The sequence below is a fragment of the Halichoeres trimaculatus genome, unplaced genomic scaffold, assembly GCF_033239565.1.
Source record: "Halichoeres trimaculatus isolate MK-OKI-2021-1 unplaced genomic scaffold, fHalTri1.1 fHalTri1_scaffold_1, whole genome shotgun sequence".
Lineage (NCBI taxonomy): Eukaryota > Metazoa > Chordata > Actinopteri > Labriformes > Labridae > Halichoeres > Halichoeres trimaculatus.
In genome coordinates, this window is record NW_027437179.1 from 28,023,816 (window position 1) to 28,050,712 (window position 26,897).

At 41.0% G+C, this 26,897-nt stretch overlaps 1 protein-coding gene across 3 annotated transcripts in view; it reads right to left on the reverse strand.

The window, feature by feature from the left end:
* The window catches only part of cacna2d2a (calcium channel, voltage-dependent, alpha 2/delta subunit 2a), a 182,922-nt gene that overhangs the window by 22,447 nt on the left and 133,578 nt on the right, over nucleotides 1-26,897 (reverse strand). For all 3 annotated transcript variants that reach the window (XM_074669995.1, XM_074669987.1, XM_074669978.1), the window contains 8 exons: nucleotides 24,772-24,903; nucleotides 24,484-24,541; nucleotides 13,909-13,959; nucleotides 13,499-13,598; nucleotides 12,003-12,164; nucleotides 9,424-9,534; nucleotides 8,564-8,642; nucleotides 2,442-2,491 (listed from right to left, as the gene is read on the reverse strand). In XM_074669995.1, the coding sequence (XP_074526096.1) occupies nucleotides 2,442-2,491; nucleotides 8,564-8,642; nucleotides 9,424-9,534; nucleotides 12,003-12,164; nucleotides 13,499-13,598; nucleotides 13,909-13,959; nucleotides 24,484-24,541; nucleotides 24,772-24,903 (743 nt within the window). The remainder of the gene's footprint in view (nucleotides 1-2,441; nucleotides 2,492-8,563; nucleotides 8,643-9,423; nucleotides 9,535-12,002; nucleotides 12,165-13,498; nucleotides 13,599-13,908; nucleotides 13,960-24,483; nucleotides 24,542-24,771; nucleotides 24,904-26,897) is intronic.

Genomic DNA, 26,897 nt, shown 5'->3' on the forward strand with positions numbered 1-26,897 from the left:
GGAAGAGCCCTTCAATGTTCATCAGTCATAAAACTATAAGACCCTGACTGGACCCCGCTCTGTCACCACATAAACCAGTGGGCCACCAGCAGCAGCATCACGGTCCTGCCGAGCCATAAAGCCTCCAGTCCTGAGACACTCAGGGCCGTTTTTCATCATTATGAAGGAGCTATTAAAAACACATTAGGGGTGTCAATGGCACGACGTGCAAACAGGCCATTCTCCCAGAGGCTCTGCTGTCGACCCCGGCACTGTGAGAATGTCCCACAGCGATGGTGAATAGAGGTGAGGGGTTAAGTCAACTGGTAATACATCATATTCACTATATTTGTTTGTTCTCTGGAGGAACCTCACAACAGCTGAGATGTTTTTTTTTTTTTTGTAAACAACTTATAGATCCTGGTCCATTTGGAGATGGAGTGTAATCAGTAAAATCACTGAGCGATTGACCTCATGACACACGAAGCGTGGCAGAGTCTAAAGGTGGAAAAAAAACAGCATGATGGGAATGGGATGAACTGACTGGGAGCCTTCAGTTTCAGCGTGTTATTACTAAGACAGCTGCATTAACCTCTCATCGCACTTTTATTCAGCCAACATGAAGGAAATCTCAACGTTGCGCCTATCTATCTTTTTCAGCTATGATTACAAATTTCTATTTTATTCACAGTACTATAAAAACATATGTAAATGTTCAAACAGGAGGAAGGGAATGCAGCAGCTCTCAAGGGATGACACGTCACTTTTATAAATATTCCTCATTCAAACACGCTGATATATTCCCTTCTGTCTTGTGCTGAAAAAGGAAACATTATCGCAGGTTTCTGACCCTCGTGTCTACCCTCAATACACAAAGGCTCTGCTCTGTATAAGCACACAGCTATTCCAGTATTATGCTCCTGACCGTTTGTTTTTCATCGCCTGAACAGTGAGGTGCTGACAGGCGTAACCTATTCTATTATTAGCTCAATAAAAGTCCGGTTTAACGCGCCACAGGGAGATATTCCATCAGGACAATGACAGCCAGACCTTTTCACGGGATATAGGGGAAATTTTCCGCCTGGCTGGAACAATCTAGGAAATATAAAAAGTCAGCAACTGGAGATATGTGGTCCAAGGGAACTAGAGCCAGAGGAGACTCCACTGCTATCACTGAATGGTGATTAAATGCTATCTTCCTCTGGAATACCTGAACTGCCAGCATAAGAGAGGACAAACTGGTCTGTATGAACACAAACATGCTGCCTGAAGAATGACTGATTACTGTAGCTTCACTCCGATCCTACAACTGCATCCCCAATAAGCAAAAACACTTTTTATTTGAAAACTTTTTCACTCTTTGTGCATAATTCCACAACACCAGAAGGTATGAATGTTGCTCCATCTGTTTATTGGTTGTTGTAGTCTTAGTAAAGAGTCTGTCTGATGGGTGTGTGGTGTTGAAGGGTGAGTACGATTAAATAACGTGACTTCTGGGCCTACACACACTCATATACACACACACATGCACAGAGCTGTAGTCACCCACCTTCAAAAAACCTATTAGAGTAAGTGGCAGTTCTCAGAATATAAATATGCTGGAGTTAATGGAACAGCTGACAGTATATATTCTGGGGCCACAGTGGAGGGAGAAGAAAGGGGTGGGGGAGGAAGGGGTGTGCAGTAGCCCATCCACAGCCCTGCAACTGAGTCAATTTCTATGGTTGGAATGAGGTTTTCCCAGGAGCCTTAAAGAGCTCGTAGTGCCTCCAGCAAATATTGGGGGTAGCAAGACCCTGGGTGTGTGAGGAACATAAGATGTGTGTTTGTGTTTGTTTGAAACAGGACGCACCGGTGAGAGACATGTTTTTTTCAGAGACATCTCATCTCAAACTCTGTCACTTCCTTTCTACAGTCATCCTCTGACACCCATTTATAAAACAAAACCAAAAATGTGGAAGAATGGATTATTATTATCTATGATATTTTTAAAATGGAGAAGATTACCTTTGCTTTGAGACTGTAACAAGGGATTTTTTTGAAAAGATGGGAAAGATGGAAAATATCTATCACACCGATAAAACCATCATTTGTTTAAAGTAGATCTTTTGTGTCCTTTTTTTTGTTTTATTCTATATTCCCTCTTTAGAGGGCTTTATGTGTCTATGAGGTTTACCCCAACATTTCATTTAAGTGTTTTTTTTATGTTGTATGCTGTGATTTTTTTTAAATATTTTATTTTATTTTATTTTTTTGCTGTTGAATACAACAGTTTATTGAAAAGTAGATAATTGAGAAGTATGATTTGTATTTTTATCTATTGTATGGACCTGAAAAAAACACAATAAAAAAAAGAATGTTAAAAAAAAAAAAAACATCTAAAATTTGTTTCATTGAAACTGAATCACAAAAGACAGAAGATTGCTCAGTTTCTTCTTTTGAATATCATCAATATAACATACCTGTGTGTTGATTCTGATAGCTCCAATCGATGGAATTTCGAAGTAATAACCTGCAAATGAAGAAGACCACAATCAATACATTATTCCAACAGAAAGCTATACAGCCGCGTCATATTCTGTCAGCAAAGTTGAGCCTTCATGGTGTGGACCAAATACAATCCATTTGTAGAGTGAAGTCTCATCTCTTCTGCGTTATTAGGTACATGTGATGGCATCATCTCAAAGTGATGATGCTGGAACGAGCTTGCGGGCTCTGACCTCTCAACGCTCGTGGTGGTCGTGCTACAGGATGTGTAGATGGAGACTCATTGGGAATGCTGAGCCCCAGGCTCTGCTGCCACTGATTAGGAATGTAGGAGAGTGACCGACTGGGTCAATAACTGCGCCGCTCCCTGAGTTATTAAAGCCATGAGTGTTTATACAAAGAGCCGTGAAATGGAGACAGCGTCACCAGAATGTTAAAAGGCTGAGATGACTCTCATTATTTTGATACATTATGCACTTTGCCACAGTGTTTGTGTTGAGATTTGCCTTCTCTTTCTCATTTGCACATACACACACTTCTCTGCACACGCGGCCTTTTGTTCGTACACATTCAGGGCACAGCTATTTGTCATAGTTTTGTTCAGAGCTGCAGTTTGTCCCTGTGCTCGTGGCAGCGTGCCAGAGAGGTGGCATCTGTTTGCTTGTAGGGCAAAGCTCGGGTGGGAGGTGTTGACGGGAAAATAAAGCCGGTAAGTAAAAAGTAAGAGCGTTGTGTTGATCTAATATGTGGCGTGCAGGTTAATAACAGAGGTGTGCAGTGTGAGGAGTAATTATGAATTTAATCAATAACCTATTTTCTTTGTAAAGTCATTTACATAATGCCTCTCTCCCTCCCTCAAATATCATCCTCTGATTTATGAAGTCATCTAGCTCTGGTTTGGAGAACAATACAAAAGGTGTGTGACTTTTTCAAGCCATTTGTCTACGCTGTGAAATATAAAACATAAAAAAATGTGCCCTTTTCACTAAATTGTGTATTGTTGATGATTCCAGTTATTAACTGTCATGTAGACTGAGTATAATTTAGATTGTGTACATGCTAAACATCACTAATGGGTAAAGATTGTCCTTAGAGATTTGAGTGAAGGCACCCTTTAAACTCTTAGAAGTGTAAAAATGAACTTATACAACACATTTCCCTTAATGAATGACCAAAGTGCATCAAAAGGATATTATTTCATCCTGGTAATGGATTATAAACAGCACCGTAAAAGCATTAGGATCACCAACACTGCGCGTTATATTTCCTGTTTTTATCCTCCGTTTCACCTTTTTTCTTTGAAGATAACTCTCTTCTGTTTTGGATTTTGTCTCACAGTCTAAGAGCACAGACAAATGTTTGCATTGTCCTCAGAGTCACAGAGAGGTTACTGTCTTCTTAAGATGACAGTAAAGCTCGAGTGAGACAACAGCTAGCATCTCAGAGTGGCCTAGTTGTGCGTGTGTTTGGGTGTGTGTTGCTGTTTGTCCAATGTGTGTAAGTCACGGGTGAAGGGTTAGGACCTGAGGAAGTGTCAGGGAGCTGGCTCTGTAGGAGCGAGATACCAAAGAGTAATAAGTAGTGACGATATGAGAGGACAGCTCCATTGAGGCTGCTGTGTCAACACTATTGTCTTATGTTGGCATAGGCTTTAGTACCATGGTAATCACTACAGTGGTGAACAGCAAAGAGCGTGTTGGCACAGAGGCGTAATCCAGGACTTTCCCCGGTCTGACAGGGAGATGGCACGGTAATCACCCTGCTAGCAGACTCCTCCTGCTAATTAATAACAACTTCTGGGGAGATACTTCTGAAGCACTCGGCTCCGCTGGCAATAAGCTAATCAACTGAAGCAGTTAGCCCAGGCTTCATTCAGACAGCTGAAGGCCTCATAAAGAAGCAGCTTTAGATAAAGTGCAACACAGAGAAACATTAATAAATCGAGCCACGAAACAGAGAGAAAGAAGTGGCTTATGAAAAGTGAGAACAACAACAACAGTGTGCGTCAGGTTTGGGACTAAATGAGCTGAGTCGAGATGAGATTCATGCAGACAAAGAAGCTAAGAGGAGGAGAGGCTGAATCATGTGTTTCTGTCAGGCTGTCTGTCACAGGCAGGGCTGTCTGCTCGCCAGGTTATTTCAGGGACTGTGGCAGTTTTAGATTAATACAATATCGATTTCATATCAGAGTGAGACAGACAAGTGGAAGAATCTCAGTGATGATGTGTTTTTTACTCTGGAGGCAGGATTTGCTCTTCATCTTGTTTAATAAAATTCACATGATAAAAGATTAATGATTGCTACAACACGACATGTTTTGCTTGTGCTTTTTTTGGTTTCAAGCCTAATCCTCTTACTCTGACCACAGCCAGTGTCACTGATTGATGATCTCAAATGTGCACTATGCAGGACCTCCAACCTTCAATGTAGAGTACATCTGCACGTTACCAACCAGTGGGAGCAGTTTGGAAACATAAGGATAATAGAATAATGCTATCATTAGCAGATTAACGTTTACAGTATATTCAGAGAGAAGTAGTGTGGTTTTACCAAGCAGCAACCTTCGGTCTAAGATAATGAGACAATGCGGAAGTGCTAAAATCTGCTGTTTCTCCAGTGTCCACTTGAGGCTGGCTCTGGAAGTATTGGAAGACACATACACCAAGCCAAAAAAAGCTGTTTTCAAAGCAGAATCTAACCTATTTAATGCCTGCTTTAAAAAACGTCTCCTGTCTGAATCGCTAATTTTACTATCGGTACACACTGTACGGGGGGGGGGGGGGGGGGGGGGGGGGGGGTTGTAACTTTGCAGCTCAGAGGATGTTAAGATTGCGAGCTTGCCCAATCAGGGGCACCGCTCAGGTCACCTGACCAACAGACGCCTTATAGCTGTACATGAAGCCCTATCCACTTCCAACTTGGCTGTGATAGCCGATGTGCTTTATTTGCCGTTTCGGAAACAGATGGGTGATGATGGGGAGAACCATAGACTGTATATAGAGTGGACAGCGTGGCTCCGCCATTTATCATTGTACGGTTTTGAAGCCAAAATACCGCTGTCTCAGGCGCCAATATTGTAACAGTTTGGAGCCAGAGTCTGCGCAGTAGAGACGATGAGGGATTCTGGGAGAATCTGAGTGGAGCTGGGTGACAAAAATGATTATTTTTTTTCCTTTCAAGAGTCTAATCACTCCCTGACTCTACCTCCCGACATATTTTACGATCCTCGAAAAAAATACACGAGAACGGCAGCTGTCAATCATCGTTAAATGTTACGTAAAGCCTCGTTTTTAACCTCGTATAACTAATGAAAACAAAACTTTTCACAAAAAAGAGGACTTGGATACAAGACAACCAAATAATATCTTCAAATCACCACAACAATCGGGCGTGAGAAACATTTCTACAAGGTATAATAATTCTTTAAAGTTTGACCACAGCTCATCTGGAATGACTGGAAAGCTGTATTTTTAAACCTATACTGCAGCCAGCCACCAGGGGGAGCAGTGTTTGTGAAGACCTCATTTCGAGACGACCAAGCAGACGTCCAATTTTTTTACAGTCTTTGGGGAGAACACGTCCATGTTTTACACAGCCTATGGGTTTAACAGGGCAGTAACCTCTGATGTTAAAAGTAAAGCAAATAAAGCTAATTAGAACCCATCTCTAAAAGATGAATGATTACACCAGAATTAAACATGTAAAGACCTCGGTAGAAACAGAAAAACTCTTCATTCTTCTTTCTTTGCTTGTATCAATTGCACCTGCAGTGATTTTTTTTTATATGCACCATTTATTTTGATGATATACATCTAACTGTTGTTACAGCATTCAGAGACCAGGGACTACATCCATGTTTAAACAGTCTTCACAAGAATAAAACAGAAAAACAACCTCCAGCTATAAATAATTTGGAAGCAAACGCATCTGTCAGTTGATTTTCTTTTAAGCAAGGACACACAATTGCAGATAGTTTGGTTGAATAATTCCCATCTTTAAAGGTATTTTAGATGTATAATCTATATTTTATTATATGAAGGGGTGTTCAAGATTTGTTGCAAACTTTGTCAACTGAGCTGCTGCCAGGAAATTCTTTCAAAAGAGAAATAGTTTTTAAATCTCAAAGGTATTTTTGCCAATAAAAATTAAAGTTTATAAAAATAACACATACAAGTGGTTAGGTTGCACACCCCTGAGGTTAGCCCTTGAGCAGGTGGCCATGCTTTGAATCAAACCTGTGACATCTATTCTGCATGTCACTGCCCAGTCCCACCCTGTGGCCTGCTGTGACTACTGTCCTATCTACTTTAAATAAAAGGTATAAAAAGACAAAAAAAAAAAAAAAAAGAATGAATAAATTGTTTTTTAAGGGCATCTTTTGCCCATGTCATGTTGGATAACAGAGTCAATTTGTCTAAACTATCAGTTATTCCATAAATTTGTGAGGGTAAACAAACAAGCTCTGGGAACTTTTATTTAATCTGCTCCTTAAAAACTAAATAATGGGATGAAGCTGGACACAGCAAAAACTGAAACTTATGCAAGAATCTTATTTCTAGTGAAAAAACATCTCACTTGACTTAATATGAGCCACAATCATCTGACGAGAGCAGAAAAATGTCTTGATTAAAAGACAGAAATGATACCTGAATTGCTGTGAGTGAAAAAAAAATCTACCAGTGGAGTAAGACAATGTCTTCTCAAAGTTTCTTGAAAAAGTAATGTCTTTATTCAAGAAACTGTATCCTTTCACTTTTTAAACTATTTTCCCCTGCTTTATGTATTTCAGACTTCATTTTTTGTCCTTTAATATCTTGAATTAATACATTTTTCGTCACTATTTTGGTAAATGTGGCCTATTTTTTAGTTTGATATGTTCACTGGAAAAAAACATAAAAACAAACAGTTAAAGTCATGGCCTCCAAGTCATAACAGACCCCACCTGTGTTGATTTGGATAGCATCAGAGAACTAGAAAAGCACTTTGCATATTGTGATTCTCACGCAACACTTTAGTCCTCCTTTAATGTTATACTCCCTTTCAGCAAACTGTCTGTTACAATTTGGTGTTAGCAGCAGGTTTGTTTGATATTTTCCTAACTGACAGTGTTGAAAATTATGATGACCCAGTACATATTTAATTAACTGGATGTTAGTACCCAGAATATTGCCAGGATCTGGATCGTACTTGAACATCTGTCAGAAATTATTGTGACCTTGTGTCGTATTCTTTAGCAAAGCAATCTGACCATTTATCATGGAGTAATATACACAAATGGTGAGAATGGCCCTATCTCACAATGATAAAGAATCCTTTAAAACAGTCCTGGATAACCAAAATGTAATCACTTTTTCCTTATCCCATTTTGAACATTTCCTGAAAATTTCATCAATATCCGCTTGTTACTTTTTGAGAAAAGAAACAGACAAACTTACGGAGCCCCTTAGGTGCCACAGAGAACAAAAAATATAAATTGTGTGCACAAGATACTAAAACATGCGCACAATGTATTAAAACGTGCGCACAATATATTAAAACATGCGCACATTTTAGTATCTCATGCGCACGTTTTAGCTAAAATGTGCACACAAATAAGTATTTTGTGCACATGTTTTGATATCTTGTGCGCACATTTTAGTATCTTGTGTGCAAGTTTTAGCGTAATCGTGTGCACAAATAAGTATTTTGTGCGCATGTTTTAATATATCATGCGCACGTTTTAGTATCTCGTGTGCGCCACTTATATTTTTTGTTCTCTGTGGCACCTAAGGGGCTCCGTTCAAACTCTCCCATTTACATGACCTCCTTGGCGGAGTCAACAAGTGCATCTTGGCTTTTAGGGGTGATCCAACTGAGAACAGCTTTCATTATAAACCAGATCGATGCCCTTTATTCATATTGCTGCACAGATCTAATGTGCTTTAATTGCAATTTAAAATCACAATGAGGGTCAGTGTTGTTCAAATGTACAAGACCATAAATAAAAGTACACAACACTCTTCTTCCAGAGCCACCATCAGCACATACACATGTATATATTTTTTGTGTATATAACATTTAAAAATGTTCTTTGCCAGAAAGCACATCATCCACTCACCTTTATTGGCACAAGCTATCCACTGCAAAGGAGTGACATCATAGTTATGCTGGCCAACAGAGAAGGTGAAAACACGGACCTGGATGAGGAAAGGGAAAGAGGAGACGAAAACACAAAACAAATGAAGTTAGATTAAGAATAAAGTAAACTTCCTGCAGAGATGACAAACAGGACAAATGAGTATGATGGACACCTCCTTCTTAGAGGCATGAGAAAAATCTTGAGTATGATTAGACTAGCTGTCCAGTCAACTCACACAACTGTCTCACACATGGGTGCAGTGAGAGAGCTGTCAAATTGCAGATTATTCCTTCATGACAGCAGCCGTCACAAGGGAGCAGGGCAGTAATGGCTATCAGAATAAATATCGGTAGGGCTGAGGAATGTGGGACAGGAGGGGCTGGAGTGGCGGTGAGGCTGGAACAAAAACACAATCTGAGCGTGTACTGGCTGTTATTTTATGGGCTCTGGAGATAAAGTGGCTAATTAGTCAGCAGGTCAAAGCTGTTAACACTGGAAGCAACACAACAAAAGAGATGGAAGAAGATGGAAAGAGAGGGAAACAGGCAGAGACAGAGAGGGGGAGGGAGAGAGTTGAAGAAAGGCCAAAGAGATGAATCACAAGAAGGAAAATCCAAAATCAAAACAACCAAAATGGAAGTGAGGAAAGAGAGGAGTTGTGTGCACAGATTGGAGTGTTTGGCATGTCTGGAACACGTCTGCCTGTGCAATAATGAGAGACTGTCATCAGAATTTGGTGGGAGACAGGAAGGGATAGACAGTTCCTGGACATGCATGATCAGTCAGACTGGCAGAGCGGGTAGATGCCACAGATATGAGTCTGACGAGGACAGACTCACCGTTTTGTTGGGCCAGTTGTACTTCTCAAAGATGTCCTGTGCACGATCCTCCCCGCCATCTGTAAACATCATTATCATCTTATTGCAGTTGGCCCTTGGGGCACTGGTCTCCTGTGAGACATGAAGAGAGTGGAGAGAGGAGAGGGAAGCACAAAATAAAAAGAGTGGGAGACAGAGAATGAGAGGGAGGTAAGAATATAAAAAGTGATTGTTCCAGAACATCACTTAAAGCAGCATGGTGCTGTGGTAAACATGTCAAGTTACAAAAGGGTAACATTACAAAATATAAATATTACACTCTACAAAACCCATTATCACACTGATTTCTGTCTGAGAAGAGTATAGAGGTGCTTAAAGGTGCCTCACTCCATATGAAAACATTATCATCACAGGAACTTTTTCATCAAACTCATCTAAGCATCCATCAACATTTAATTTCTGCTGTTTTTAATTTTAAGTGTCTCTATGAGAAGACCTCCACTGTGTTTGGCAAAGTCTACAAAGCTCAGTGTTTGTTCAGTTTTGTGCGTTTGTTACAGTTATGGTAGAGATAAGCAGCAGTGCTGTTGTTGTTATGCGGTACAAATGAAGTCACTGCCAACAACCTGTCTGCCTAGACTCATGTCACCCACCTTCACTCGTCTCTCAATGCCTTGAACTGTGAACTCTTTTTAATCAAACCAGCAACTCTACAAGAAATGTCATTAAACTAACAGTGTACAACTGTCTTCAAATACTTGGTTGTGACCTCATGAGGGAGAAAAGCTATTGAAATGTGGTGCTCACTGTTTCATAACTTAATAACCTTCCCTACCTCTATCTCATAACGTAGAGGATTGAGGAGAGAGGAGGAGCTCAGAGTAAAGACACACTGGTTTATCCTCCCCTTTAGTCATTTTTGACCAAAGTTGTCATCACTTTTTACTTATTTTATCACTACTAGTTATTCTCATGGCACTGATCTGAGAATTGCTTTTTTTAAACACTTTGACTATAAACCATATTGATGCACATCACACAACATTCAGGGTGTAAGTCACAAAAATGTGGTTGAACCATAAAAATAAGAAACTTCTTTTATTTTACAGTCAAATGGATATAAATGCACGCAGCTAAATGAAGAGCTAAGCTAAAGGAAGATTTGACATGTTTCTTGAAGTGCAGTCCTCAAAGCAAAATGGAGCTATACATTACATCCCTCCCCAATTTTTAAATATGTCTGTTGCACCTGCAGAAAGGAGGAGTTTTAAATTCAATACTTGATTGGCGTCTCAAATGCTAAATCCTCTGAATGTTTTTTCTTTGACACGTACTGCAATTAAGTCACATTTGCTCCTTCACTTGTTGAAATGTGCCAAAACTTTCCTTAAAATCATTAAAACTCTTTCTACTTCTAATATTTGTGCTTTTATATTTGCAGTCAAGATTTTAATTTCATAGAGATAGCCTGGATAACTTATGATACAAGATAACCAATACTATTATCAATACCATAAGAGCAGTAGTCTAAAACACTGTTCAATGAGAAGAACATATCTCACCATTAAAAGTGATTGTACTTGCGACTTCAACGTCATATTTTGTTGCATAACTCCCTGGCCCCAAAATAATCTAAGCTGCTTGTCCTTACATTTCATCAAACATTTATGAATTTCAGAGCAGACACAGGCTTCCTCACACTGCCAGAATTTTAAAAACTTGTTAGTAGTGAAGATCATTAATCTAGTGTTAAATTTAATTTTGTCAGAAACATTTTCAAAAGCATCCCAGCACAATACGCTATAAGCAGGCTTCAGTGTTTAGCATTCAGCTTTGAAACATCCCTCCCATTGCCCCCCTGCCTGCACAGCAGCTGCCATTGATATGCAAGCCAGCGGCATGTCAATCTGACAAGATTCTAATAAAGATAAATAATATTGCTACAATTACATACTTTTATTGTGCTTCTGTCACCAATCATGGCCACAGACAGCGATTAAAAGAGCCTTTTATTTCTCATTCTGCTGGCAAGGGAAGGTAGGAAGGTGGGGAGGGGTGCTGGGAGGGGGGCAGCTGGCACTTGGCTCGATGCCTCTGAGCCCACCAGAGGAATATAAAGTGTCTGTGGCTGATCTCCTCTGGGCTGCGCTCATCAATCATCCCATCAGAGCCCATTAGGGTGGCAGCCTCTTAAAACACACAGCAGCATACGGAGCTGAGGCAGCACCTGTGTCGGGAGCACGTGGACGCCTGCTGCTGACAGACGTCACTGCTGCCCCGGCTGCTGCAGACGTAAGCGTGACTCAAACACAACAACAGTCATTATCAGACCCATCAACCACAATGACAGAACTCTGGAAATGTCTCATACCAACCTGGACCAGAAACCGTCGGCACTGTTTCATCACTGTTAATTCTCGTTCATTAAGTAGATTAAGCGGTGACCCTGACGGGATGTATAATAACTTGCTGGGACCACTGAACACAGTTCCAGTGTGTTACTGAAGCCTTATTTTTGCAGGCACACAGCTCCTCACAGCCACTCCTACAAAAAAATCCTCCCTGTTTTACTCGCCCCTGAAAAGCTTGTTGGCTCTTACATTGAGAAGCTGTTCAAAGGCAAATGTGAAGCCAGACTTGTAATCTGTGGTTCCCTTGGCTTGCATGTGCATCACAGCCTCCTTGAAGATCTTCTTGTTGCGAACGTTGGCTTGAACCAAATTCCGAAAGCACGGGACGACTGCATCAGCTTTTTCATTGAACTGGAAGAGAAAGCACAAACACACGCATGAACATATGGTTTATGAATTCTGGACAAACATGAGACAGAACTAAGAAAATCTGAATATGCGACAGAAATACTATGTCCTCTCTTTATTGTAAGTGTAAGGCAGGAGGCAGAAGTGGGTGTGTGTGGATGTAAGCTGCCATGCTACTCCCTGGCTGGCACTAAACACAGGTAATTACAACTTTCCATACAAAGAACAGGTGCACCTGAAAGCCAGTGCAAACGGCTGACAGAAACTCAGCCAAGGTAATATCACCTGTCTCATCTCATCCACCACATTAGCCTAAAACTATGTGTGTGTGCAGGTCGGTGTGTGGTGTATCAGAGTATGTGTGGTGTACATTTTTCTACTTGTGGGAATCTAAAATTTTAGCTCAGTTTCTGTAATAGCAGGTTTCTTCTTGAAGGTCAGCTTCAAAAACGACTGACATTTCAACAGCTGGACTGATGTCAAGCATTATGTAAAAGAAAAGCAGACATTTTCCTCAAGTTGGTTTCGTTTCTTATTTTATATAATCTAACAAAAATGTTTATAATTTTTCAGTATCACGGCTCTTGTGTCCTAAAATGATGGAAAATATTGCTGCTAATTTGAAATCTATAAATAAGTGACAATGAATAAAAATCCATGTGAAATAAAGCCTGAGCTAATTATTTCACCATTAAAAAGCCTCTGTTTGACACAAATCAGTGGGATGCAGACTTGAAATAACAGTTTGATTATTTATAGAGATTTTTTTGGTTATTAATGTCTCCTTTTTTAAAATAAGTCCCTGGCAGGCTTTTGTTAGCCCTCACTTATTTTTATTAGGGTGAAAATCAGATGCGTTCCCACCCAGATTACCATGCTCATTCCTTGCTCCTAGAGCTGGGATTTAGAGGCATACAGTGGCTAAGAGCAATGGATTATGAAGGATTACTGAGGGAAGTCTCCAAACAGAGCCACCACACCAAGCCTGTGGATGTGTTTATGTGAGTTTATGTGAGTGTGTATGTGTGTTATCTCCCCAGCAATATAGGATAATGTTAATATTTCTCTACACACTGGTCCTAATAGAAAGCTCGGTAATCAGCAGAGATATGGAGAAAAAGCTTGAGAACTGCACAATCCTGTACGGACAACGGCGGTGTGGGAAAAGCAAATAATGAGGGGAATGCAGAGTTTCTTCTGCAAGCAAACAGACGGGATTAGTATGAGCGTGCAGACACACTGCTTGATTACTACCTGCATAATGTAGAACATAAATATTTGTTTCGCTGTTGTTTTCAGGGGTGGTTTTTACACTTAATCTGCAGGTTTTTACTCACCCTGGCCACATTCACATAGTCGTCATCAGACAGAGTGTCGAGCATCTCTATCACTGAAGTTTTCATCAGCTTCAGAGTGAGTCCACTGACACTTCCACTCCTGCAGAGAGAAAACAAACCCTAACCTAAGAAGACAAGTCTGAATCCTGCTTAGCTTTCTCTTAGCTTTCTCTTTCCCCCAACATTTTGAAGAACCAAAGTAACTGTTTTATCACGTAACAAAAGCCACTTTTACTTGAGCATGCAAATAAAATGTCAAGTGGTCTCAAATCAAGCCGAGCAAAATGAGCAGAGATCTAGTGCCCAAGTTTAGGTTTTCCTTGGACCAACAGGTGGCACTAGTGGCCTTCCCACTCGAGTCAGGAGGAAATGTTGGAACGGTGAGAAACAGTGAGAAGTGATACACTCACACATCCACTATGATGACCATGTCCTTTGGAGATGATGCACCTTGGATATACCTGCACAAAAAGACACAAAGAAGAGGCTTTAATTGGCTGCTGTAATCTTTGAGGATAGCACCAAAGAAAGGAGCCAAAGTCAGGAGTCTCGCCATGATGATATGGAGGGACCGCGGCTGAGCCCACTAAAGCTACAGAATACAGAAAAGGCTTATGCGCTTAGAAGAGTTAATAAGTTGTTATATACTTCAGTGTTGGCTGCGGCTACTGTCGGCTGACTTCAATGCGGATACTCCTCTTAACTGAATTACAATGCTTCCTCCAAATAATTACTGCATAAGCCCAAGTAATTGCTAGTTTATGGTCTAAGTATATTATTACACATTCGCAACAATGGTCTGCATTGTGCAATAAAACTTGAGCAGCAGCCACAAGGGTAAGATCCATCCAAGACATGGTACTGCGAGTGAAATATTAAGAAAGATACCACCTGAAAGTGAGATATTTTACTGATGATATTATTATTATTATTATTGTTATTGTTATTGTTATTATTATTATTATTATTATTATTATTATTATTATTATTATTATTATTATTATTATTATTATTATTATTGGTTTTTCTTTTCAAATCACACCAGTTACTGTAAATACTTTTGGAAACACTGAATTTCTTTTTCTTCTACTTTTAATTATACCAAAAAAATAACTCTTTATTTTCAAACTGTCTAATAATAAGTTAATAACTTCTATTTTCAACTTAACTTAAACAAACAGACCCTTTTTGATGTTACTTTGTGATATTGGTTTGAGCTTCTGCTGTCGTACCTGTTTGAGATGCTTACGATCGACAGATGTCTCATTTGACTTCATCAAAACAAAAGATTTGAGGACTTCAAATAAGCACAAATGTCTCAGTAAAATCACATTTTCTGCAGTCACGCTTTGGTGACTCACACAGTCTAATATGCTTAATATTCAGTCACTTGAAATTTATACTAACTTGTCAGGGAGCAGCCTGAGTGAAGCTGACCCGTGCTGAGCTAAGCGCTGTCAGTAAAATAAGAAAGCCCAAGTTTGGTTCCTTTGATGACTCATCAGCTGGGCATCAAACGCATTATTTACTTTGGCGGCTGCTTTGTTGGGGGGAGGGACGCGGCTGCTTAAGACTATTATGCTTCTGTTGCACAGAGTGGCCTAAAATAAGGCTGTTCCGAGTGTGTGTCAGACATGGTGCAGCGTGGGCCCACAAGGAAGAGACGCAAGAAAAGAGGCTAGACAATTTGTCTCCTGGACATGTCGTATAAATGTCCACATTTGACAGAGGATCACAGACAGTGAAAAAACAAAATTTCCTATTCTGTTCCAGAGTCAATTAAAAGCACATTTACCCCTGGTACAAAGAGGGCTGACATTGATGGACATTATAGGCCTTTCTATGACACGTTAAGAGGAGGGAGGGGCTTCAAGTGTGAGTACTAGTTTGACATTCTGGGGAGTGAGCAGGCAAGCAGTTAGCAGGCGTCTAATGCAGAGGCAGAGTAATCATCAGGGGTCTCTTTCTGCTGATTATCAAATGTTCCGCTGAGTGTGGAGAGAAGCCAGCTGCCTGTGGGCCGAAGCGGCTCTTTTCTTATGCTCAGCCAAGCTGATATGGAGGTAGAGCAACACAGCCCCGGTAGGCTTCGCCACCGCTCCCACAAGTCTCACCGCTCCCACTCACTGGCAGGCGCCACTCCAACCTGCAGATTGACCTCTGACCCCATGTGGAAGCGACGTCCCCAAGCACACCGCCTGGGCTGCTCAAATCCGTTTTTCAGACACAACCCGGGACCCGCTCTGCCGAAAAGCTGCCTGAAACCCCCATATGGAAGAGAGAGTCGGAACAAGCGCTGCCTCACAAGAGGTCGATTAACTGAGCATGCCCAGAGTGAACATGGGCAGAATGTATGTGTGTGACAGAGGGAGAGGGGCGCGAGAGAGGGGAGAGAATCCAATTATTTTCAATAATAAAGAATGCCACATCAAAGGTAGAACTTACGCAGCTCTCCATGAGTGTGTGGCGTTTGAAATCAGGTCTGGAACCATGAGGCATATTGGCATGCATGACTTTTATCAATTTAATTACTGAAATCTTAATTTGAGGGAGGGTGTGGGAGAGGAAGAGAGAGCCGAGACTCCATGCAGTGGCGGGTGGCCTCTTTCCATTCGAGAGAGAGAGCAGTTTGTGAAAGTGATCATCGATGCAGGACGGAAACTCTGTGAAAATGTGGCCCACGCCACCACCTCGGGCTCACAGACTTGCGGAGACACCTCGTCTGAAGATTGAAGGAGGGTCATTTGCTGACGGCTGATGCCTGCAGACCAACTGCCGATTTTCATTAACTTCTCTGGTCAGTCTATTCCTCACAGAGGAGAATAGTCATTTAATGGGACTTGAAGTTATTTTGAAGGGACTAAATGTTAATTATGAGGCAATGCAGACTTCTATTAGGCGTAGTCATTACAGGTCATCTCCATCTCTCGATGTAAAAATCTCACAATAGAGAACTCTGCCAGCTGTTGGCCCTAAAATCTGCAGAGAAAATATCACGTTCAAGCGGATCATCCCTGTCTAACTGTGAAAGAGGCGGCATTGATCAGCAGTAATGGGCTTTAGGAGGAATGTGTGAGCAGTGATGGAGTAGAGAAGAGTTACACATGAGCCAGGATAGCGTCACTCAGCGCTGGAGCCATAGTGCTGCCATGGCTGATTTTCCCCACAGATTGTCTTGGTGTATCAGCGCTGCTCTCATTCTCTCCCTTTCCATTGCCTAAAGTGCAATTGAATTTTCTCTGTGCTTCTGAGCAGGGAACAACAGGATCACAGAGAGCGGGACAGAGTCAAGGATTGTCAGTCTCCAGGCTGATATCTACCACTATGACTGATACAAATCAAGGAATGAGGTTGGTATCAGTGTATATTTCTCCACATTTTGACTCATGGATCCAGATGTGTTGTTTCTGCATGGATTCCAGTCAGTAATTACCTCTCAGCTTCTGCCCACTGATGCCATTCTTTCCCTGTCATTACCCAGTCTCTTGCGTGCCAAGGCCAGGTGACAAGCAGATGGGCCTGGCTGGTGCTGAACTGAGCCCGGTAGCCCACTCTGTCCCATCGCGACACCGCCATCAGCCATCAGCTGGTAAACACAACATATCAGCTCACGGCCTCTGTGTCTGTCCACTCAAAGTTTGGCCATTATCAAACCACTGAGCTGAACCAGAGAACCAGTGGGAGCACTTAACTTCATACATCAGTGTTCATTTTAATCAGTTCTGTCTTGCTTCACTTTTTTTTTTTAAAACAGGTGATAGAGTAACGTGAAAGCTCTTTATCTCAACTCTCAAAACACATGTCTTTATGGGTTATAATTATAGATTCAACCTGTTTATACATTTTACTGTCATCATGGATGTGGAAATCTTAAAGACCAAAGTAGACGCCGTTACTCTCTTGGCTAGTAGTAGTTTACTAGCTTCAAACTATTAGATAAATGAGGTTCATGTTCATATAATAAATATGAAACAAAAACAAAAATAATCTGGTGTTGAGTCCTCATATAGTAAATACACTCACTGGCCACTTAATTAGGTACACCTTGCTAGTACTGGGTTGGACCCCCTTTTGCCTTCAGAACTGCCTTAACCCTTATTGACATGATAGCATCACGCAGTTGCTGCAGATTTGTCGGCTGAACATTCATGATGAGAATATCCTGTTCCACCTCATCCCAAAGGTGCTCTATTGGATTGAGATTTGGTGACTGTGGAGGCCATTTGAGTATAGTGAACTCATTGTCATGTTCAAGAAACCAGTTTGAGATGATTCCAGCTTTATGACATGGAGCATTATCCTGCTGGAAGTAGCCATCAGAAGATGGGTACACTGTGGTTATAAATGGATGGACATGGTCAGCAACAATACTCAGGTAGGCTGTGATGTTTTACCAATGCTTAATTAGTACTGAGGGGCCAAAGTGTGCCAAGAAAATATCCCCCACACCATTACACCACCACACCACCACCAGCAGCCTGAACTGTTGATACAAGACAGGATGGATCCATGCTTTCATGTTTTTGATGCCAAATTCTGACACTACCATCTAAATGTCGCAGCAGAAATGGAGACTTGTCAGAAAAGGCATTGTTTTTCCAATCTTCTATTGTCCAACAAGGCATTTGGGCCACAGAACTGCCACTCACTGGATATTTTCTCTTTCTCAGACCATTCTCTATAAACCCAAGAGATGGTTGTGCGTGAAAATCCCAGTAGATCAGCAGTTTCTGAAATACTCAGACCAGCCCGTCTGGCACCAACAACCATGCCACATTTAGAGTCATTTAAATCACCTTTTTTTCCCCATTCTGATGCTCGGTTTGAACTGCAGCAGATGGTCTTGACCATGTCTACATGCCTACATGCACTGAGTTTCTGCCATGTGATTGGCAGATTAGAAATTTGCATTAATGAGCCCTTGGACAGGTGTGCCTAATTAAGTGACCAGTGAGTGTATATGAAGCATAAAAACAAAGGTTAACCGCAAGTTTGTTAAAGAAAGCACAGGTTCCACTTTCAGCCACGTAATCCTCAATTCACTGCTGCCTTTATTTCCTTTCTCTCTCTTCAGCTGCCCTGTCCAGTAAAGACAGAGGGCCCACAAAAGATCTTTCGATAAAAGGGGCAAAGCTTCTGCTGACAATCACATTTTAGATGCATGATTTTCAGGCGGAGTTAACTGACTCTTTTGCAGATTTTTTTTTTTTTTAATTTTTACTGCATACACGGTCTTCAGTAAATTAAGACTGGGATTGGCATTTTTATTAATAGAGAAAAAAACTCTGGACTCACAACAGAGGAATTTCTGTTAATGTCTTTAAGATACAGCCGGTCCTCTGAAATGTGGGTTATAGTTGTTGGTATTTTCTGTATTTTATTTTCGATACATTATCAAACAGATAAATTGAAAAGCCTGTCTTGCACCAGTGGGATTAGTGATATGTATTACCAGAAAGCCTCAACATACATCATACATGTCCTGATATGAGCGTGTTCATACTATCACAGCTAGTGCAATCAAGATAAAGGCTGATTTGTGCGTGTGCAGCAGACATGTGCTCTTTACATTGAGGTGGAACGAGGTATCGCTCTAAATGAGGGAGATTAAAGCAGCAACATTCATTGAGCATCCCCACTTCTACCAACCCCAAACCCACCCGCCCTTACCACCTGCCACTACCAGCCATAAATCTAAAAGAAATGCATTATACAAGCAATGAACACAATGACATATTCTGCGTTGTGGTGATTGTATTTTGCTCCTTTTGCAGCGGTCTAGTAAAGGAGTCTCATTGGAATTCATGAAATAGTTTTATCATGGCGCACCGCTGTAAAATCAATACATTAACGGTCCCGGGGGGGTAACTCTCCTGGGAGATTGTGTTTATGCACCCTGACACATTCCACAAAGTGTTGTGCATTACATTTAAATTGGAGGAATTATCTAGGACATGCATTTTAGACACATGCAGTAGATACATGTAGCATGATACATGGGGTTAGTGGGGATCATTGCATTGAACGCTTAATGTGTGAATGCAGATGTGTGTGTGTGTGTGTGTGTGTGTGTGTGCCTGTGTGTGTGTACTGGCAGATGTCCAAAAGTGCGTACATGTTTCAGTGGATTTGAGCCGCTTTTATTATCCACATTGAGCACTGTCCATGAATCATAAGGGTCAGTGCATGCACCTACAGCTGTGTTCAGTGTGTGTTTATGACCCCTGATGTGCATGCGTCACATACAGTAAATATAAGCAGAGAAAAATAGAGCTGTAGATTAACACAGAGAGGCTGCTGCTAATATGTGCGTGCGTGCGCGTGTAGGTGTGTTTGTGCGCTTTCTCCCATGTGTGCGTGGATTTGTGTTGTGCTGATGGGCTTATTATTTTATGGACTGCTGCACTCTCAGTGCTCCTGTGGATGTGGCAAGCGAATAAAGATTGAATTAAGATAAAAAATATAGGAGGACGGTGCCCTGAGAGCCTGCAGGAGAAATAGATGTTGTCTGCTGTTTATTTATTCCACTTTCTCTTGATTATTGAAAGTGTTTGTACCCAGATTCACATTTCCATATTTTCGGAAAAGCAGAAATTTTATGCTCAATTTTACAACCACTTTCCTTTTACAGAATTCTGAATTAATGATGCATATTGGAATACATCAGCATCAGTTATTAGAATGCAAGTATTAGGCTGCCACTGCTGCTCCGTGAGACGTAAAAAGTCTCCTGCTGTGTCCTCTCACATTCGGGCTAAGACTGAAATGTCAAACACTTTATCTGGACTAAAAGTGCCAAGGCCCTGTGTCACCTTCAGGTTCACTAATAACACATCACTCTTTCTTCTGTCTAAAGTGGGGTTGGAGAGAATGAAAAAACAGGGGGATGCGAGGCTCCAGATATCGGGCATGGTATTTTGGGGAGCCTCAGCTTCGAGGATTGACCAGCAGTCATAATATTTACAAAGAGGTTAGATTGACTTTTTGAAGAAATCAATATGTGATATAGACTACATGCTGCTGTGGGCCTGGGAGCTAATGGGATCTTTGCAACGCTTGGCTAACAGGACTCCACGCCTGTCTCTGGTTATTTCTTTCTTCGCCCTCTCCCTCACTTCACCCTCTGCTTCACCTCCCTTGATAACTTGAACAGACATTATAATGGACAAATGTTAATAATTAATGTCAGAACAATTGGAGACAATTAAGTGTGTTGACTGGACCATTAATTTTCCTGGAGGCTGTTGGATGGGGGAGCAGACGGGCAGTGAGCCCATCTGTAGAGGCAGGCGGCCTTCAGATCTTTTTATTTCTCCTTCAGAGGTGCACCTGGACAGCTCTGGCCAGGTCACCAACTACCCATCCCAGGAAGGCTACAGGTCTGTGACAAACTGGCCGTGAATCCTGGCTGTAACTTCACTCTCCAAAGTAAATCCCATCTTCGACTGGGGAGTCTCTTCACGGAGACAGCATCAATGTAAATGTTACCGATGCATGTTTCTGCGATTGTATCTGTGTATTTCCAGTTCTTATAGCAGGATTTGTGAAGCTTCAGTATCTGTGTGGCATATCAGCCTCAGTGATCTGAAGGAGGGGGAGTGCTGAAAGGTGTGTGGGAAGGATGACACAGTGTAAGTACCTGTACACATTATACTCTGCATTTACAGCATACATTTGGACATTCTTTACCTCAATGTATCCTTTGGGTTTATATTCTTGCACCGACCAAATTTTGAATAGAGATTAAGCAACTTTACAGTGATTCAAATGTAGCAGCCAAATTAGCATTAGCGGAAAAACGGTCTTCAAAAACCTTCAGTGACTGTTTCTAAATGGTTCAAATATTCTTGTGTATGACACCACAGCACAACACTTAGTTGAATGACTGATGATAAGAGGGTGTTACACAACTTATTGACAGCCCAAAAGCTGATAATAAAATAAAATAAACTCATTGTTCTAATAAAATAAAAAAAAATGTTTGGTAGTAGTAAAGGCCAATGGTACCTACAGTGGGGGTCAGGACCTCCTGTGAAAACACAGATGGGGGAACACCTTCCAAAATTAAAAACTGTTTTATTTTCTTATACATTATTGTGAATATATCAACAAAAAAATTGGTCAAATTTACATAAAACCATGATGACAGAAAAGGGTTAATCTGTTTTCACCATTTCACCATTTTTTATCAACACTCATAAACTCTTGTATGCGTTAATACTATAAAAAAAATATAAAGCATTATGAGAGCAGATAGTGTGTCTCCTTGTAGCACTGGCTCACAGTGCTGATATTTTCAGATTAGATTCTGTTTCAAAAAATTAAATTATTTTAAATAAAAAGAATATCTTTTGTGTCAATGTTTGTGCTGTCATTTCTATTATTATAGTTGTTCATGGAGCTGCTCTCTGGTGTTTTCGCAGGCCCATCAAATGTATGTGTACTGTTTCCTAACATTTATAATCGGCCAACCTCTCCTCAGCTGAGGAGATAACATGTTGGACTATAATCATGCAAGTTTGACCTGACATGTCGTGACACTCCTCGCTACAGCCCTGCCACTCAGCATGGCTGGGCACGAGTTGCTAAGCAACGGGCCACAGGAATGTCAAAGGCTCCGACATGTGGAGAAGCACGACAGAAGTGACAAACATTAAGGACCAAAGGGGTGAAAAGGTGTTCCTCTGAGCGAAAAATACACATTTTTGTCCGTCCACCCTTGTCAAAGGTGCTGCTACTCAGCACGCCACACATCGCTCTCTGTCTTTGAAGACAACCCTTCACTCAAAGCAGTTGGATTTAACTCAGGTTACTCTGCTGACTGATCGGACTAAGAAAATAAACCATCAAACTCGTTGGGCTCCAAATGTTATTGAATATTTAGGATTATGAATTTGCCCAACAGATGTAGTCTATATCCCTCTAAACATTAGAATTAAAAAACACAAGCTATAATGTTACTAGCCTAGTTACCTAGTTACTTCATCATAACATTCACCTTATCTTAATGGTATAACAATTTTACCAGTGATACCATAAATGTTCAGTGTTAATACACGTATGTTAAAGTAAATTCATCACATTTTGCAATTGTGATATAAATTCTTCACAGATTTATATGTACTCATATGTGTGTTTTAATGTGAGTATATCTAAGTCATATTTTGTTTTAGAGCAATTTGTCAGACTCTTTTGTTTTTATCTATTGTATGGTTTGTTTTTAGTTTTTTATTCTTATATTTTAGCAGGATGTTTTTTTTGATGGATAAAATAAATCTTGAACCTCAATAACAAGGCTACACATAGTTTTGCCTCTCAGGGTGATAAAGTTTTTCTCTGTGTGGCTAAACTTTAACATGTCAATAGTGTTTATCTGGATTTTGAGTGAACACAAAGTTAATCACAGATCAACGTCTTCCTTATGCCTGCCTGTTGTTTGTTTGCTCTCAGCAGGTTGACTTCATCTGACAAGCCTGGCCTGACCTCAAACAGCCACTCAGGTTGAGCTGGACCGCGACAGAGATGGAAAATGGGGTCAGGTCTAATCAACATTGCTGTCATGATTATGTCCAGTTCACTCCAACCCGTAACCAGGCAACAGGCAGAGCTGCCACAAAGCCGATGTGACAGTGGCAGGTAGATTGAACGTGGAGGGACGGACGGGAAGCTGGGGCGGGTGAGTGTATGAAAGGGTGGGAGCTGTTTGGACCGGTGCAGCCTAGTTCTGTCCAGTTCATGACACTCACCCGCCTGGGCACTCTGCAATGCTCTGATCAGCTGCTGCACAGAGAGCCACAGGCAAACATGGGCACTCTTAACAAAACATTAGCCCCTATCTTGTTTTGTCCCTGTAGCTATGGACAATGCATCAATATTATCACTACTGAGATAAACACAGAAAAAGTTAATCTCATTCTCTTGAACAGTATCATTTATTTAGTTCTGAGCAAGAAAGAGCAATGAAGGTAATATGAGGGGGAAAACACAGAGACTCCTACAAGGTCTGGATTTAAGTCAAGCCCTGTCACACTTTTAAAGTCCTGTGTGTAAATACAGTATAAGCAGCCAACTGAGAAAAGATATTTGAAAAATGTAAAAAAAAATCTATGAATGAAGGGTGCTTTTGTACAAGCAGCGAAAAATAAGCATGTTATAACTCAAGATATACATATCAGGTCTTACAAATTTCCTTAAATTTCATCTCATATATCAACAAAAGTCATGCGGTGTTAAAGTGTGCAGGTACACAGCTTCATGGCACTAAAGTAAAAAATCTAAAGTGTTTTCAGCTCGTGTGAGATCCAGATCAGATCACAACAGTTTGTCAAATTCTGGAGACAGCATGACAGTGCGGCTGCTGACAGCACAGGTGTTACAATGACAAGTTAAATTTCTGCAATTTTCTGCTGCTGCTGTTTGTATTGGTTAGACGCTGTCTGCTCTGAGCAACACAATCCTCTTTGCGGTCCCTGCTTCAAATGGACTCATCCAAAGTTAAAAAAAAATACAAAACATCTTCCAACACTCATCTTGACTTTAATCTAGATATCTGAAATAAGCAAATGTACTTATCATATGACCAGTTCTAAAATTGGAAAAAACGTTTTGAATTTGGTCATTTATAGCAGTTAATACTGTGTTTTAAATCTGTTGATTGTGACTTAATTCAAACTTTGAGGCTCTTGAACTCTCGTTGGATTGTGATAAAAACTAAAAGACTTCTGTGTAATAATATTTGAAGAACAGTACATTCAGGGTTACAGACAATTCCACTGTAATTTTTTTCATCATCATTCATGCCCCTAAGAGTCCAAATGTGCCGGGTAAAAAGATTAAATGTCTCTTCAATTACTTCAAAGTAAGAAAATGATGATGATAATGGGTGCTTTTTACTGTTATTCCTGAAATTGCTGGGAGCCATTAATTAGAGGAGAACGATAATTAAAATCACTATAAAAACATGTTCTAACAGAAATGGTACTTACCAAGGTCTCCGGCGGACGTCGTACAGGTCAATCTTGTTGGGTGCCCTCCATGGAGTGGCTGGAGAGAGCAGAAGAAAATAAGTTACAGTCTGTCTGCAGCACTGTAGGATATTTCAGATCAGATTAGATCAAAGTCATCATAATTTCATTCTGTCTATCGAGTTACCAGTACAGCCATCTGATAAGAAATTGCCAATGTTCTGCTGCTGAGGAGCCCCAGGGTCAATTTAGACGTTATCTTGCTGTGAGTTATGAGGCAGGCTGGTGACTTGTCGCCCCCCAGCTTACCTGGGTAGTAACGAGTCACTCCTGTGGCACTGCCAAACACCTGCCAGCGCAGAGAGCTGTCCTCCTGACGGTTTTCTATGAAGACCCGCTCCAGAGCCTGGGTCCAGTTTAACTCATTAAGGATGACTGGGGCTGTGGGAAAACAGACAAAATACAACTCACATTAATGCAACATAGACTTCACTGAGGATGCAGTGAAGACTAACAGCTAATGTGAGGAGGAGAGATGTGTATCAATGGTCACAAGTCAGGAGCCAAACCATTGCGTCAATGACTTTCACCTCATGAGACCTAAAATGTTTTTAGTCAGCCAATAACCACTGAAGGTCTTTTTTTAGAACAGAATAAGGTTTAAACTGATTTGGACTCAGCTTTGATGCCTGCTTGCATCCAAACTTTTCCATGACTCAGGGTGCAAGAGGACACTTAAAGCTCCAATAAAAAGAGGTCCTCTTCCTCAACTCAGTGTGCTTCTGGTTATAAAAATGTGAGAGAAATGCAAATGAGGTACTGATTATTTGCCATAGTACCTCAAAGTCAGTATAAAAATAAGTGCCCTAACTACAGGCGCTGAAAATAGTTTTTTATAATCGGATTTAAACCCACAGTTTTGTATTAATCTTTTTGCAACTCTCCTTCAAAATTCAAAATAAACACTGATATATTTCCTATTTCTTTTAATAAAAAAAAATCATATACATCCCACTGAATCAACCCACTCAGCTTGTAACATCAGGTTTTTAACTGAAAGCAACCCAAAGGTCGACTCTCCTTGCTGAACAACCTTGTCCCTGCCGGCAGCCGTAAGCTGAGCACATAAGAATGGATGTATGCGGGCAGCTTGGCCGGCGGTAGACGTCTAAACCGAGCATCAGTCTAATCTGGATGATCTGTGAGGAGCACTGAGGAGGAATCTGAGTGGACCTTGGAGGAGGTCATGTGTCACTCGCAGCATGTGGAGTCAAAATCCATGTCTGAATAGCAGAGAAATATAAAGTATCTTTACAAATGTTCATGGATGTGTGCATGTGTGTGTGTGTGTGTGTGTGTGTGTGTGTGTGTGTGTGTGTGTGTGTGTGTGTGTGCGTGTGTGTGTGTGTGTGTGTCAGCAGGATTTCTGGAAGCTGGGAAGAAAAAAAAGAAGCAAAAACGTTGGTTTGCCTGTGAATGCGCTTAAATGCATTGACGTGTGTGTTCTGAGTGAAAACGCAGGGTCACAGATATTTCTCACAGGTCAGCGGCACTCGGTAAAATGGATTTATGACTGTGGAGAAGAGCATTCATCATGTAGTCAACCTGAAGTGGAATAACACCACAAACATGTCAACATGTGTCTCGTTTGCCTTTCTACCTAAGACTCTTGTAACTTATATTGTGTTTACACCACCCCTCTGTTTCTGTCAAAGTTTGATTTAGATTGTTTCTTCTCAGTCGTTGCTTTCACAAACAAACAAACAGAAGAAATCTCTCAGTCTGTGTTTAATAGCTAAGGGAGGAGGAGGACGGGGAGTGCAGAGGTTTAATGACCCACTGATTAAAGAGGAAACAAGACGAGGCAGGAGAACTTCACTCGCTTCTGATTTAATTACTCAGCCAACCAAAGCCAGACAAGCCTCCAAACAGACAAGTCCGGCTTATCTCAGCCCCTTCTTTGAGTTCCAAACAAATAAACGATCATTATCCACTTTTCTCATACTTTTCAATTACTGCTCCGTCCTTGAGGAACAGTCACTTTAAGGGTAAGAAATCGTTACTGTATCCACTGCTCACCTCTTTTAAAAGCCTCTAAAAAGTCGATCACATCATACCTGAAATACAGAGGATTGTTTTGAACGCTCAGTTCAACGTCTCCCTCTAAAACAAAAGCCAAGTTTTATTACTCTCCAGCATCCTGTAAAACAAATGCATGCAAACACACACATACGCAGGCACACACACTACAGCAGCACTAAGAAGTGTCTGGAGGATAGGAATATATAAAAGCCAAATTGCTGCCATCACCGAGGGGAGCTCCACGACATGTTTTTTTTTCTTGAAATTCTTCGACGTAAACACAAAGGGAGAATGGGGGAGGATAGAGGCAGCCCTACAGATGGGGATAAACATATAAACCCAGGGAGAGAGGG